Source organism: Pezoporus occidentalis, unplaced genomic scaffold, assembly GCF_034315485.1.
Source record: "Pezoporus occidentalis ecotype Australia unplaced genomic scaffold, CSIRO_AGI_Poc_V1 ctg76, whole genome shotgun sequence".
Lineage (NCBI taxonomy): Eukaryota > Metazoa > Chordata > Aves > Psittaciformes > Psittacidae > Pezoporus > Pezoporus occidentalis.
Window position 1 is genome coordinate 3,608,015 of NW_026916115.1, and position 12,823 is coordinate 3,620,837.

The window sequence follows — 12,823 nt, forward strand, 5'->3', positions numbered from 1 at the left end:
TATGAGATTTAATTCTGTTTTTAGTTAGATAAGTATAGGTTTACTGAATTAAATGTAACTGCATCACTCAATCTGAGTATGTATGCATGTCGAAAATGAAACCATAGTTAAGAGCATAAAGTGGATTTTGACAGCAAATATCAAATAGCAGATATCTCTGTATCAGGATTTCTTTGTTAGACTCAGTAATCTGAAAATGACAGGGAGGACTTCACATAAATGGTTGAGGATGGTCATACATCTATACTTTGAAATATTGGAAAATGATTAGTTAAAAAAAATCACACAAATTATTGTTTTTAAGTACTGAGTATCTCTAAATCCAAGAATTTTGCATTAAGCTGAATATTTTTTCATTATCCATGGGAACCTCCCACACATGGAGAGACAATCCCTTCGCTCCACTGGGTGGGATTTGTGGCAATGCCCTCTGACCCTGTTCAGAGTCCCTGCCTGCTTCTCACCTGTGTCCTAATCCTTCTCCCCCTCACATAGATCTGCTCCATATGGCTTCCTGCTCTCTTGTTCTTACTGCCTGCTCTGCCATGTCTATTCTCAACTGCAGGCATCAGCCAGGCTGTTACTGAGTCAGGGAAGCTCCATCAGCAAGCTGTTTCCAGAGCTCCTGCCTTGATGGCATCAGCTCCACGTTGCTTTTGCGGCAGCTGCCTTGCATTCAGAAACTGAGGAAAAGGGGGAAGCAGTGGAAATCAAACTTTCCACTGAAGATGTGTAATTCCAGCCTGAACAATAGCGATGCACTGATGGCTCTGTAATGCATCCACACCCCTTCTGCTGGTGCTGGGAGTGTCCAGGGGACTCTTGGTACACAAGCTATCTCATCATGGCCAGGTTAATACTCTCTTGGGGGGGGGGCAAAAAGATAAATCACTGCACAAACGTGCAGCACCAAATCTACCAGCAGCATGATAATTTTCAGGCTTGCTTACGAGAGGATGTGCTGTGCAGACCTTGTGAACAGTCTGACACAGGCTCTTAATGCCAGAAGTGAAGGGTCAGCTTCTATAGGGTATGTGTGTTTACTTTGAAACAAGAAAGTGCATATTTTTCCCAGGGCAGAATGCATTTTTTTTCTGTTCTTTCGGCCACAGGCTGCATTCAGACTTTCTCATAAACACAACCAACACGGAGCTCACAAAGCCTTTCCTTGACTCTATCAACTTCTATCTCGACGAGTAATTTCCTGTTTCCTGAGCAGGCTTCTGGAGGCACTTTCTCCTGTAAAAGCAGTTCTGGCTTTACAGGGTTCCTGGATTTTACACAATCTTTACACGGTTCCTCAAACTGAAGTGTCACAGGTTGATAGCTAAAAATCATAACCCAGCCTTTGGTCACGTCTGGCATAACTGATGCCTCTAAGCAGCAGAGAGATCTGGATTTATATATGAAAATAACAGTAAGCTCATTGAAGAAGCTTAGGTGGCCACATGGGTCCCCTCACACCCGCTTTTAGGCCTGCGCCTCTGGACAGCAGAAAACCAGCCGCGTTCAGAACCGTCCGGCTGGCAGAACAGAATCAATTTTACCACATTTCTCAAGAAACCTGTTTTTTTTTCCCCCCTCTATGAAAAGTCTTTAAAAGAGACAAACGGGCAGCCCCGCCGGGTTCTCACAGGGCAGACGCGGTGACCGTGCCCGCCGCCGCTTGAAGGGGTTGGGGGACATTCCCGCCTACGACACGCAACGCCAGCGGTGCAGCGAGCGAGACGCCCCCGCTTTCCGCCGGACAGCCCTTTCACCGGGCGTCGCCGCTCCCGCAGGAACACCGGCAGAACGCAGACAGGCCTAGGGCGGGAAACGGGCATTTCCCGTCAGGGCGGCCCCACTGCAGGCATCGCCCCTTTAAGCGCACGCATTCCAGGAGGCGGGGGAGGCTGCCGCCCGCTCGGCCTGCGGGACTCCGCTCCCGGCCTGCCCCGCGCCGCAGGCCCGCCCCCGGCCGCGCTCACCGCCTCGGCTCGCCTCGCCTCGCCTGTGCCGGGCCCATCCCATCCCGCGGCCAGGCGCGCAGCGGCGGTAGCCAGCGAGCGAGCCTCTGTGCCGGCTCGCGCCGCTCCGCCAGCCCCTCCGCCGCCGGCCGAGCGCCATGGGGGGCGGCGGCGAGCGCCGGGCGCTGTGGCTGGCGGTGCTGTGGCTGTGGTTGCCCGGGCGGTGCGGCGGCGCCATGGACGAGTGCACGGAGGAGCGGACCGGCCGTCCGCAGCGCTGCATGCCCGAGTTCGTCAACGCTGCTTTCAACGCTACGGTGCTGGCCACGCACACGTGCGGGACGCCGGCCGAGGAGTACTGCGTGCAGACCGGCGTCACTGGCGTCACCCAGTCCTGCCACCTCTGCGACGCCGCCCAGCCCCACCTGCAGCACGGCGCCGCCTTCCTCACCGATTACAACAGCCCCGCCGATGCCACCTGGTGGCAGAGCCGCACCATGCTGGCCGGCGTGCAGCACCCCGCCGCCGTCAACCTCACCCTGCATCTGGGTAAGGGCCCCCGCACCGCCCTGCCCTGCCCTAAGGGGTACCGGCGCCAGCGGCAGCCCCGCGGGGCGGGGAGAGGAGGGTCGGGCCGAGGAGCCGCCCTGCGCCGGGGTTCTTAGTACCGCCCTTGCTTCGGCTCGCATTAATTAAAGGTGGCTGTAACTGGGCCCCGGGTAGTAAGTGACCGAAGCGGGTTTTTGGCGGGTAAGCCCTGCCGCGATGGTCCTGGCTGGGGTGGCTTTGTCTCAAGTAAGGATTTGCTGTGAGGTCCCGGGTGTGACTGGGACCTGGTCTTGCAGGACAGGACATGGGATCTTTGGCTCTGGCCTACTGGCATTTTCTTTTAAGGATAATGGTAGCTGCAACATATTACTTTACAAACTTGAATTTCATCCTTCTCCACAGAGGCAAAGCGACAGTTAACATTGCAAGGGGATACTTTGTTGAAATCCGCGTTGATTGTAGTGTTGATGTGTGAGACAATTGGCCCATGCTGTGAGTGGCAGCATTGGCAGTCATGTGGGGCATGGCGAGTGTGTCGTGTCCCGCGCCCTGGGAAGCTCAGATCTTGGAGTCTTCCAGACAACAGGCTTGGGATTCAGTTGGGAGAGGCTGGTTCGAAAAGTGGCAAGCACTGCAGCAAAACGTGTGTGTGCGCAAGCGAACATCTGCTCTGTATCCTCTTATCCTGGGGCAGCATTGTCCTTTAATAGTTGGTGGGTTAGATTTGTCAGAGGGCAGTTGTCATTACTGCAGAACCCGTAACATCAAGTCAATAAAAGGAGAAGGTGAATTTCCTGATGAATTGGCATTCCCAACGGATCCTTTGGAATGAAGTATTTTAGGCCTTGCTTTGGTTTGTGGACAAGCTTTTCTTTTCGTCTGTTCATTCAGTTATTTAAGCTGTTGTGACATGGAAGGAGGGGTGTTTAGAACTGGAAGAGAAGCCAGCCAACAGAAAGTTAAAACCACATGTCATTAAATAAAGTAAGAATTTTAAGAAGCCCCACTGTAACCATTCACAGTTGCCAATCAAGAGCAGCTGTAGAACCTGAAGTTTAGTATCGGATATGTGTTTCAGTGTAATTCAGAGGTAAAAAAACTCTGTTAGGGGTCAGGGAGCTTGATCTGGGGCTCCGCACCCCACAGACAGGTTGTGTGAAAGCTCCCAACTGTGTTTGCAAGACGGAGATGATGGTGCCGAGTCCTATACCAGGCGTTACCTTCTCTGTGTTAGGAGCTTCAAAATAAATATACAATGTAAGCGTATGCAATCATTTGGATAAAGGGAGGTAGGCTTTTTTTTTTTTTTAAATTTGGATTTTTATTCAGGACACTTGGAAAAACAGTAAACTAAGATTTGATCTCAACATCTTTTCTAATAGAAATCGTAATTTTTCATTATCAAGGTAAAAGTTTATAGGCATGTTTGTATTACTGCTGTCCTTGAGTCTGTGCGCCTGTATGTATATGTGTGTTCTTTGAAAAAGAATGTTTTTCCAGTGTACTGGAGCAAGCAGTGTGCTGTGTCCTGGAAATGTGGATGTTTCTTTGATGGAAACAACTGCATCTCTAAAATACTGTAGCATTGCAACATGATTGTTGTCAATTGCTTGGCTTTCAGGTTTGTTTGCAGGCTCTTGTAGCTTTGTGAGTTTACTCTGGTGTATTTTCAGACTAGAGTATAACTTTTAAGCAAGAAGCTGCCTGGCTGACTTCAGATATTTGGGGGTTTCTCTTCTTCCCTCTTCTACTCCTTCACCTTTGCTCCCCCCCCCCCCCCTTTTTTTTCCCTTTAAATTAGGTTTTTGAGTGGGTAAAAGTATGTATAAACCCTTTTAAGACATGGAAGCTTGTTGTGGGGGTGGTGGTGGTGGCAGGAGTTAGTTCTAAGATGACTGATAGCAAAGCATTAAGCTGTCTGTGCACGTGCTGTGCAAGCAGTAAATATTCCTGTGCAACTCTGTATGCATCATGGAGTTCACTGAAGGCTGGAGATGTGTTGAGTACTGCAAAGTGCCATTTTAGTCTCACATGCCCCAGACTCCTCTGTAACATTGCTCTGATGTACTTTTGTGAAGTCTTCAAATCTTCGTGTGAGACATAGGGTGCTGTGGTTATGTGTGCCTGTGGGCTGTTCCCTCTGGCACACCATGGTCTGTGGGACACTTAATTATTGCCATCAGTAAGAGAAGAGGCAAAGAGCTTGACAAGTATTTGCGTACTCAGTAGGACATAAATGCATTTTGGAACACAAAGCCCTTTTATGCAGTTAGTTCTGCATGATCTTTGAAGATTAGGCTGTGTGCTCAAACCCGTATCATTGTTTGACGCAGCAGTTGCCTGTATTTCTAAAAGCACTGGTATCCTTGAATGGTTAGCACTGCTTTGCACCCATTCAGCATTGGCTCCAGGCTTTCAGCATGCAAATGCCACCCTGCGCTGAGTTTTTGGCAGTTTGAGATGTCTTGATTAACATCTAGTGATATTTAGTCTGTGGAGATCAGTGTAATGTTTTGGGGGAGCCTGCAAAAGGTCAGCAAGAACTGCGGGTCTGTTGCCAATGTGTGAATGTGGGTTTCTTTGGATCTTCTTACAATTTGCAGTTCTGAACATGTGTAAAAACCTTTAGCTTTAGGACTAGATGGTACCAAAGAGCCTGATATAGAAAAGCACAGTGCAGATCATTACTGCTGAGTTAAAGGCTCAGGTCCTGGGAGTGTTTGGAAAGGAGATTTGTGCCCAGAAGTTATGGTGCTCTCTGGGAAGAGGGGAGTTGGGGTAATTACCAGTCCTTGTGCAAGGAACATCTGGAGTTATAAAAGCTGTTTCTCTTTGTATGAGAGGGTATTAAGACCCCTGAAGTAACAGTCCTCCCCCAAGAAGCTTTGAGATGTGAGGTTGCAGCTGTAAATCAGGAGAAGGGGGAGCTGAACTTGTTGGCAGGGTGGTGTCTGGGTAATTAGGTTAGTGGTCGAGAAAAGGGGGAGCACTGTTGTATCCTTTCTTCCACTTTTCTTAAAGGTACCCATTTGCTTGCCCCATTTTCCAGTTCCTCAGGTTGAACTGTTTCAAATTTAGACTAGACCCAACCAGCCTTTTTTCCCCCCGCCACTGCCTTACCCCCTGGGAGGAATTATTCTGGGAATATATATATTTCTATATATTCCAGGAATAAGAGACTTTGGGGCAGCAGTGCCAGCTTTTAGATAGAAGATGGAAGCTGAGGCATTACAGTATGTAGTTAGTTGTCTGCTTTTTTGAAGCTGGAGTGTCACGTTATTTTTACAGTCTGTGCTGTTTGCTTCTGCTGGGAGCATTGGGATAGTTCTGGCGCCTCCCCAGCACTTTGTGTGCATATATTTTAGCACAGCTTTGCTATTTAGACCCCTGATGGTGTATCTTTTTTAGAACAGATTCTTACTTCTTTCTCTGCAGCTCTAATTTTGGTGTGCTTTCTGTTGTTTCTACGTCTTTTTTTATTCGCTTTTACATGTGCCTCCCTGTTCCTTTACTACCAGCTAGCCCTGCTAGAGCCACCTCTCTTTTTTCCCCTGAATACTTTTACTTTCTGCCCGTATCTGCTCAATTTCAGCTATCATGATCCCAGTGTTTTGTTTCTCAGACAAAGAGGCAGCATCCTCAGCACTGATGGTGGATGTTTCGTGGCAGTGGTGTGGCTCTGCCTCTGCTGAGAGCAGGCCCACTTTTATCACAACAGCCTAGAAGCTAGGAGCAGTCCGGTCTGCCTTTTCCAGCATGAGTGACTACCTGCTGCATCTTAGCAGGGACAGTGCCCAGGAGATGTGATTGGCTGATGATGCTGGTGGTCTAAGCTGTGAATTTGGGGCTATCTGGTAGGCAGGAAAGACCAATTCCTACCTCATCTCTCGTTCCCTGGGAAGAGGAGCTGGCATTCAGTGCTGGAAGGTAGCTCTCTGCTAGCCTGCCTTTCAAGAAGAAAAATGAATTGCTGCTTGCTTTTGTTAAAAATGCATTAGCTGTGTTTGCAGGTATGGGCTGGGTTAGACCTCAGTGTTCCTGCTCTTAAATTCTTCTGAAACCCCTACTGTAGACCAGCCTAGAAACCCGTCACCAGGCTGAATGGTATCTTATATGTTTAAATGAAAAACTTATAAAAGCTGTTGGTTGTTAAGAGAAATGGACTGCCTGTCTCCTTCACCTCCCCCTTTTCTAACTGCTCAGTCCTTTATTTGGCTTTGAGGAGAGTGATGATGCTTGGTTATATATACTTTGTCTGCAAAGCGTAGTTTGGGGTATGACTGCCATTTGAAGGCATTTACAAGGAAGCCTAGGCAAGATGCCAGTTCTTATGCTCAGCCTCAGCTTGATTTGCCAGTTCTTTGTAGCAGACGAGATTCTTTTTTTTTTTTTTTTTTTAGTACAGAAAAGCAGTTTGTTGTTTGTTTTTTTTTTTTTTTTTAAGGGCAGGCTATGAAATATGCCTTAAATTGTCTAGTTTATGCGACTTGGATGCAATCACTTGCTTTGTTTCATTTAGCGCAGCAGAGCGATGCCCTTCACTTGCTGGTTATCCCACTAAAAATTTACGAGGCTGCGGTTCGTTGCCTTCCCAGGGAACCACCGTGAAACCAAGCGCGAGCAGGCAGGGCGTGTGCACGTGGAACTTCGCACAGCATGGCTGCAATTTAAACTCTCTGAGAAACAGTAGTGAATACATTGAGTGTTTCCGGCACTTCGGGTGGTGGTGTGTGTGCCGGGAAGCCCTAGCAGATGTCTTGAGCCCAGGCTGGGAAGGGCCGGCCCTGCGCCACAGTGGCTTCACCGTGGTATTTGCGGAGCCCTGAGGGGACTCTATTTTAGTTGGTCTTGCAAAGGCTGGATTTACATTTTGCAGGTTTGAACATGAGTAGTTAGGAGATCAGGGCTTTTAATGGCCAGCAGTTGTTCAGTGCAGTTACAGAAAGTTGGTTTAAAGCTTTTTATCACTTCCCACATACCCTTTAAATTCCCAGGTTTTCTGTAACTCCTCTCTCCTGTGTTTTTCTTGGGATGTTGGTGCCACTGCATGATGCCTTTGGAAATATTATACATGGCAGAACACTTATTTTGGGGGATGGATCATGTAGTATTTTGCTGCAAAAACAGCTGCTATTTGTGGTGCTTGCTGTGAGTTGCTAGAAGTTTTAATAGCTGGTTTTGACACAGTCAGTTGCTTTTGTAGGTTTAAACCTTGGAAGCTGTCATTTGCTGCTCAGAATTATTAGCTTACTGAAAAATTTCTGGCTTATTCAGTAGCATTAAGTAGCATTTCTCTTACAACCTGAGGCTTCAGGAGGCTCTCCTGGCCTCTCTTGAGTCTGCAAGTGAAAACCCTAGGCTGCCACTTCCCATGGAAATGTAGACTAGGATTGCTCTGCAAACAACATGTAGAGAAAATAATTTCCAGTGCAGATGGATGGGAAACTCTGATCTCTAGTTCACCATAATTCTTAAAAAAAAAAGAACTGCGAGCGTTGTCCTTAATCATGCAACTGTTGTAGACTGAGACCTCCTCGTTGTGTCCTCAGGGCCCTAATTCATCATTTACTGCCACTGGTGACACTGTGCTGAGTGATTTCCTGCAGGCTCACTGTCTGGCTCCATTTCCTACCTATGGGTTAGCTGGGATAGGAGGTTGGGTGTGTTAAACTGAACTAGTTGCTTCAAACATCTGTCTCTGGTTCATAATAACCTTCAGAAGCTCAGCCTCGGGCTGCAGCCCCTCCTGCCCAAGAAGAACCATTTCAACCTGCTTTTACACATTTCTTAACCATGAAATCTTGCTTACTGGTGGCTACCATGGAGTGTTTTAAAATAAAGTTGGTATCATAGTATCCCAATAAACTGTAGAACTCTTGCTGGCTCTGTTGTCCTGGCACGTACACAGGAGTATATTGTTTTTTTTTTTCTACCCCAGGTATACAGTAGCCTTGTGTGTCTCAAATCAAGTTTTACAGGCTTTTAAGTGAGGAATAAATGTGAATGCTTGTGTTGAATCTATGGCATCACTAGCTGTGTTAAGAATTCTTTGTAATATTAGGAGAGCCACTTAACACTAAGCCATCTGCAAAGGATGGGCTTGTGATTACTCTCGTGGTCTGTAGCATCACTTCAGTAATGCTGGGGTTTTAGCAGCGCGCTGGTGTGATGGTGGTGTTGGCCATCATATCAGCATCGATGAGAGGTTCAGGACAGTTACTACCAAAGCAACTGCACTGTGAGATGAATTGCTGCTGCGAGTAGGCATGTACAGTTGTCAAACAGGACTGGGAATATTGAGATGAGAGGCTGCCTTTTGTAGCCTGCCAGACTGCAGGTGCAAGATGGTGTTAGCCTTTGTGGGACCCTACCTTTGTTAGGTACTTTTAGGGTAGAATATAATGATTTCTCTGAATTTTTATGATGTAGAAGCTTGGAAAATGCTGAAAACTCATCAGCTGTAAAAAGGATCTGAAATGTCAAGGTAACTTTTTTGAAATAAAAATAGATGGCTTTAATATTTTTTCTACTTAATCTACCAGTCCAGCCCTATAGGAGAGATCTACAAATACCTTGGTGCCCTCCCATCCCCCTCCCCCCAACCGCTTTATTATTCAGTGATCTTCAGCATTTTGTTTTGAAACTGGGTGGCAAAGCACTTCTTGTTTCCATGCTTCTACTTGTTTTAGATATTCCAGTGCGATAGTCATCAAAGAGCTGCTTCCAGTGGTAATCATGCCTGCAGTTCTGACACAACACAGCTGTGCTCAGTAATGGGGAATTTCAAAATTTCCTCTTTTAGAAATAGTATACAAAAACTATTATTGGCTTTTTTTTTCCCTAAGCTAGTGCCATCTTGTACATGGAAGGTAGGCTTCCAATTAGCTTGAGGGCTTATTTGTACTGTTGGTTTGGGGGGGTTGTTGGTTTTGTGGGGGAGATTTTTAAGGTGTTTGTAGAGATTACATATTTGTGCAAAGACTCAGGTTTGTGGGCTCTTGGTTCAGCTTTCTATAACATTCTTGTCTCTGTTGCAGACTTTAGTGTGCATAGAAAATGTTTATGTGATTTGGCTTTGTGGTAGGTTTTGTTTTTCACAGGAGGACAAGGTAATTCCTAAATTCGTCTTTAGGGGCTTGAGAAGCTTTTATGCAAATTATCAGGGCTTCAGTTGTTAAATGGTGTCAGGAGTGGCAGCTGGCCCCTACTGATGGCCTGAAATGTAAAGGAGGAAGACTTGGCCCTTGCATTGCTCTTAACCTTGTGTAATGGGAAGATCAGCTATATCTGAGGGATAGAAACCAAAACAAACCCCCCAAAATCCACAAACAGCCCCTCCAAACTAACCCCCAAATCCTTAAAACCTACCCAATCCAATCAAAAACTGCTTGATAATGGGTGTTGTTCTTCCCCAGCAAGTGTGTGTGCAAGTGGGCAGTGGCTGACTTCATGTGGTAGCCTTTGGCTTTCCAGTGGGTTGTCCTAAATGCTTATTCCCTTGGTTGCTTCAGGACCAAGGGAGTACTGTGGTGGTTGACATTGTCATCAGTCGAGTTCTAAGCATGCTGCTTTCATCTTGTTAGTTACTTTTCAGGGTCTGCTTTACAACTCGACCTACTCAGCATCAGAAAAGGCTTGTTCCCACCTTAGTGAGCTGCTGCTTGTGCTATGTGTTGCACTTGGGCTGGTTAGGGTTTGGTTTTTGTGTGTGTAGTCATTTAGCCTCTTCAAAAGGGATAAATGTGTTGGGGTTTTTTGTACTTTCTTACACTGTACTTACAAGGTTGTGGAGTATAAGCAATGTGCTTTGGAAAGTGGAGTTTGTGTTGGGAGTATCTCTTAACTGAGATTAGTGAAATGAAAAATCAGTCCCTTCTACAAAAAATACCATCAGATGCTTCTTGGTATCACAGGGTTAAGTGGGACAGCTTGACCGAGTGAAGAGAAAATGTTCTTGTCTTAGGACTGCTTATCATTATGATGATAATTTACAGCTCTTTCATCTGCAGTCCTTTACATGCTCCCATCCTGTGGGATTTTGCAGTGGGATTTTCTTCCTGGCAGCTTGCAGAGCTGGTCCCTGGGAAGTGACTGTGGACAGGCTGCCCTTGCCTCCCAACTTCTGAACAAACATGATTTACTTGTGAGGATCAGTATATCTCATTCTGCCCTGCTGTGGCTGCGGTAGTCGGCCTGCAGAGGTTGGCCCAGCAATCTACTTTTATTTTGTTAGAGTAGCTGATGCTTTCCTTCAGGCCACTGCTTTCTCCGCTTTTGCTGGCTGCCTTCACGCATCTTACGGGTCCTGCTGCCCTGGCTGCAGTAACATAAGACAAGCAGTTTCTCAACACTGAATTACCCACTTGATGAACTAGTTAAGAAGCTGGTGCTTCTGCTGGTTGGAGACCTTCTGTTTGCTTTACTTGTGTTTTCTGGCTCCTCTCCCTTTCTTCTCCTTTCTGAAGCTCCTTGCAGCTTGCTTGGGCTTAACCTCCCTCCTGCTCCTGTTTCCTTGGTATTGTTGAGATTTTCCTGGGCTGTGCAGTTTGGGAAGGTTCCCCCCTCCCTGTGATGGGTTTGTTCTCTCTGCACGTCTGGTCCCAGCAGCGGCTTCTCAGCCTGCGTGGGCAGCGTTGCTGCTGCTGCCCTCCTATGCTGGCTGCTTTATACATGTCTTCAGACAAGAGGCTGGTGGTTTTTGTTCTGGTCAGACTCCAGTGAAGCTCAGATGAGAAGTACAATGCAAGTTCAAAACGAAACGCTAGATGATGTTCAGTACTTTCTTCTCTTGCACACGTTAGGGTTTGGTGGGGTAGGGGAGGCAGCCCATCAGAGGACAGCTACAAGTTTTCCTGAGTTGAAGCCACTTTTTTCATCATCAAAACTAATGGTTTTTACTGCTGATTCCCATCACGGTTATGAAGAAGATATAAAAAGCTTGGAGTAAAGAGATTTAGGGCTGCAGGGATGGGGCAGCTGCTGCAGGGGCTAGTGCTGTTGCCAGAGTGAAACATGAACTCTCAATACTGCCATCATCATGTGTGGAGCCTGTTTAATGAAATCTAGTTTTCTCCCTACTTTTCCTCCCAGCTTGTTCCATCCCCTGGCACCTCTCGGCTGGGATTGCCGGTGCAGCTGGGAGGGGTGCTCAGGGCTGGGGTGGCCCTTCCATCCCCTCCATCTGTGCTCTGAGGGCATGAGTTAACTGATTAAATTACTGGCATTACACGAGTCAGTGCTCTTCTGCTTTCTAAGCAGAGTGACTCTGCATACACCCATACATATGTGCTGCCCCTTTCTCACACCCTGCCTCCCACTGCCAGTTCCTAGTGGAAAAGAAGGGAGCAGGGCCATTCCTGGTGCCTCCACTGTTGAGATTAGCTAAACCAAAGATCCTGATGGAACAAAGTACAGCTTGTTTTGCAAGTAACAATACAGCTTCTCCACAAGCTTCATAGTACTTGTAGGAAATTAGGGCCTTTTTACTGTGATCCTAACTATTATGACAGTGTATTTAGTGTTGTTTCCTAAAATTGGGTTTGTTACCCTTACATACTTTGATTCCCTGCAAGTTCAAGCAAAACCATGGCAGTAACAATCCTGGTTTGTTTGGGTGTTTTTTTGATGACAAATCATGTTTTACTCCTAATTCATAGCTCCTACCTATGGTATCCCAAAATTGCTAGGAGCAGCTGTGATACAGCTGCAACACTGTTTGCTTGAGTACTGCAGTTGTCAGCAGAGCTTGAGAGCTTTGATTATTACAGCCCTTGTGAAGTTCTTACTGGTGTCAGGGAAAGAACTGCACTGGTTTTCTGATGCACTTGAAATAGTTGTCTCTGGTCTCTTTGTACTTTCTTATTTGCCAGATTAATGGCTGAATAACCAAGGATTTGGATGTGCAGTTCCAACAGTGCTATCCTCTGCGCTGCTAACACTCATCTTTGGCTGGACAGTGACACACTGTTCCGTTACATGGAAGAGTCTACAAATGTTTATAGGAATCTCAATTCTTCCTGTTGCAAAACCTTGTACTAAATGTCTCCTCATTAATTTGTCTGTGAATTAATCACCTTTTTCATGTCATCCTTTCATTCTGTTTCGCAACTCCAGGCCTGTGGCATGTTCCTTTGTGAACTGTATGGTAGAAAATTAACATGCTGCTGTGGCAGATGGGAGGGACTCTGTCTCCCAGCCTTTCTGTCCCCCAAATCCCGCTTTTTATTTTATTGCTTCCGCCCCTAAAAAGTTGACGTGAACTTGAATACAGTGGGAGGAAATGAAACGTGTTGTGAAAGGGTGATCCCATTGGTGGAAATGGCACT

The 12,823-nt window shown here is 46.7% G+C and overlaps 1 protein-coding gene across 1 annotated transcript in view; it reads left to right on the forward strand.

Moving 5' to 3' along the window:
• The first annotated feature begins 2,008 nt into the window (after nt 1-2,008).
• LAMC1 (laminin subunit gamma 1) overlaps nt 2,009-12,823 on the forward strand; it is a 70,658-nt gene continuing 59,843 nt past the window's right edge. The window contains exon 1 of the mRNA XM_062602233.1: nt 2,009-2,498. Coding sequence (XP_062458217.1) covers nt 2,108-2,498 — 391 coding nt within the window. The 5' untranslated portion in view covers nt 2,009-2,107. The remainder of the gene's footprint in view (nt 2,499-12,823) is intronic.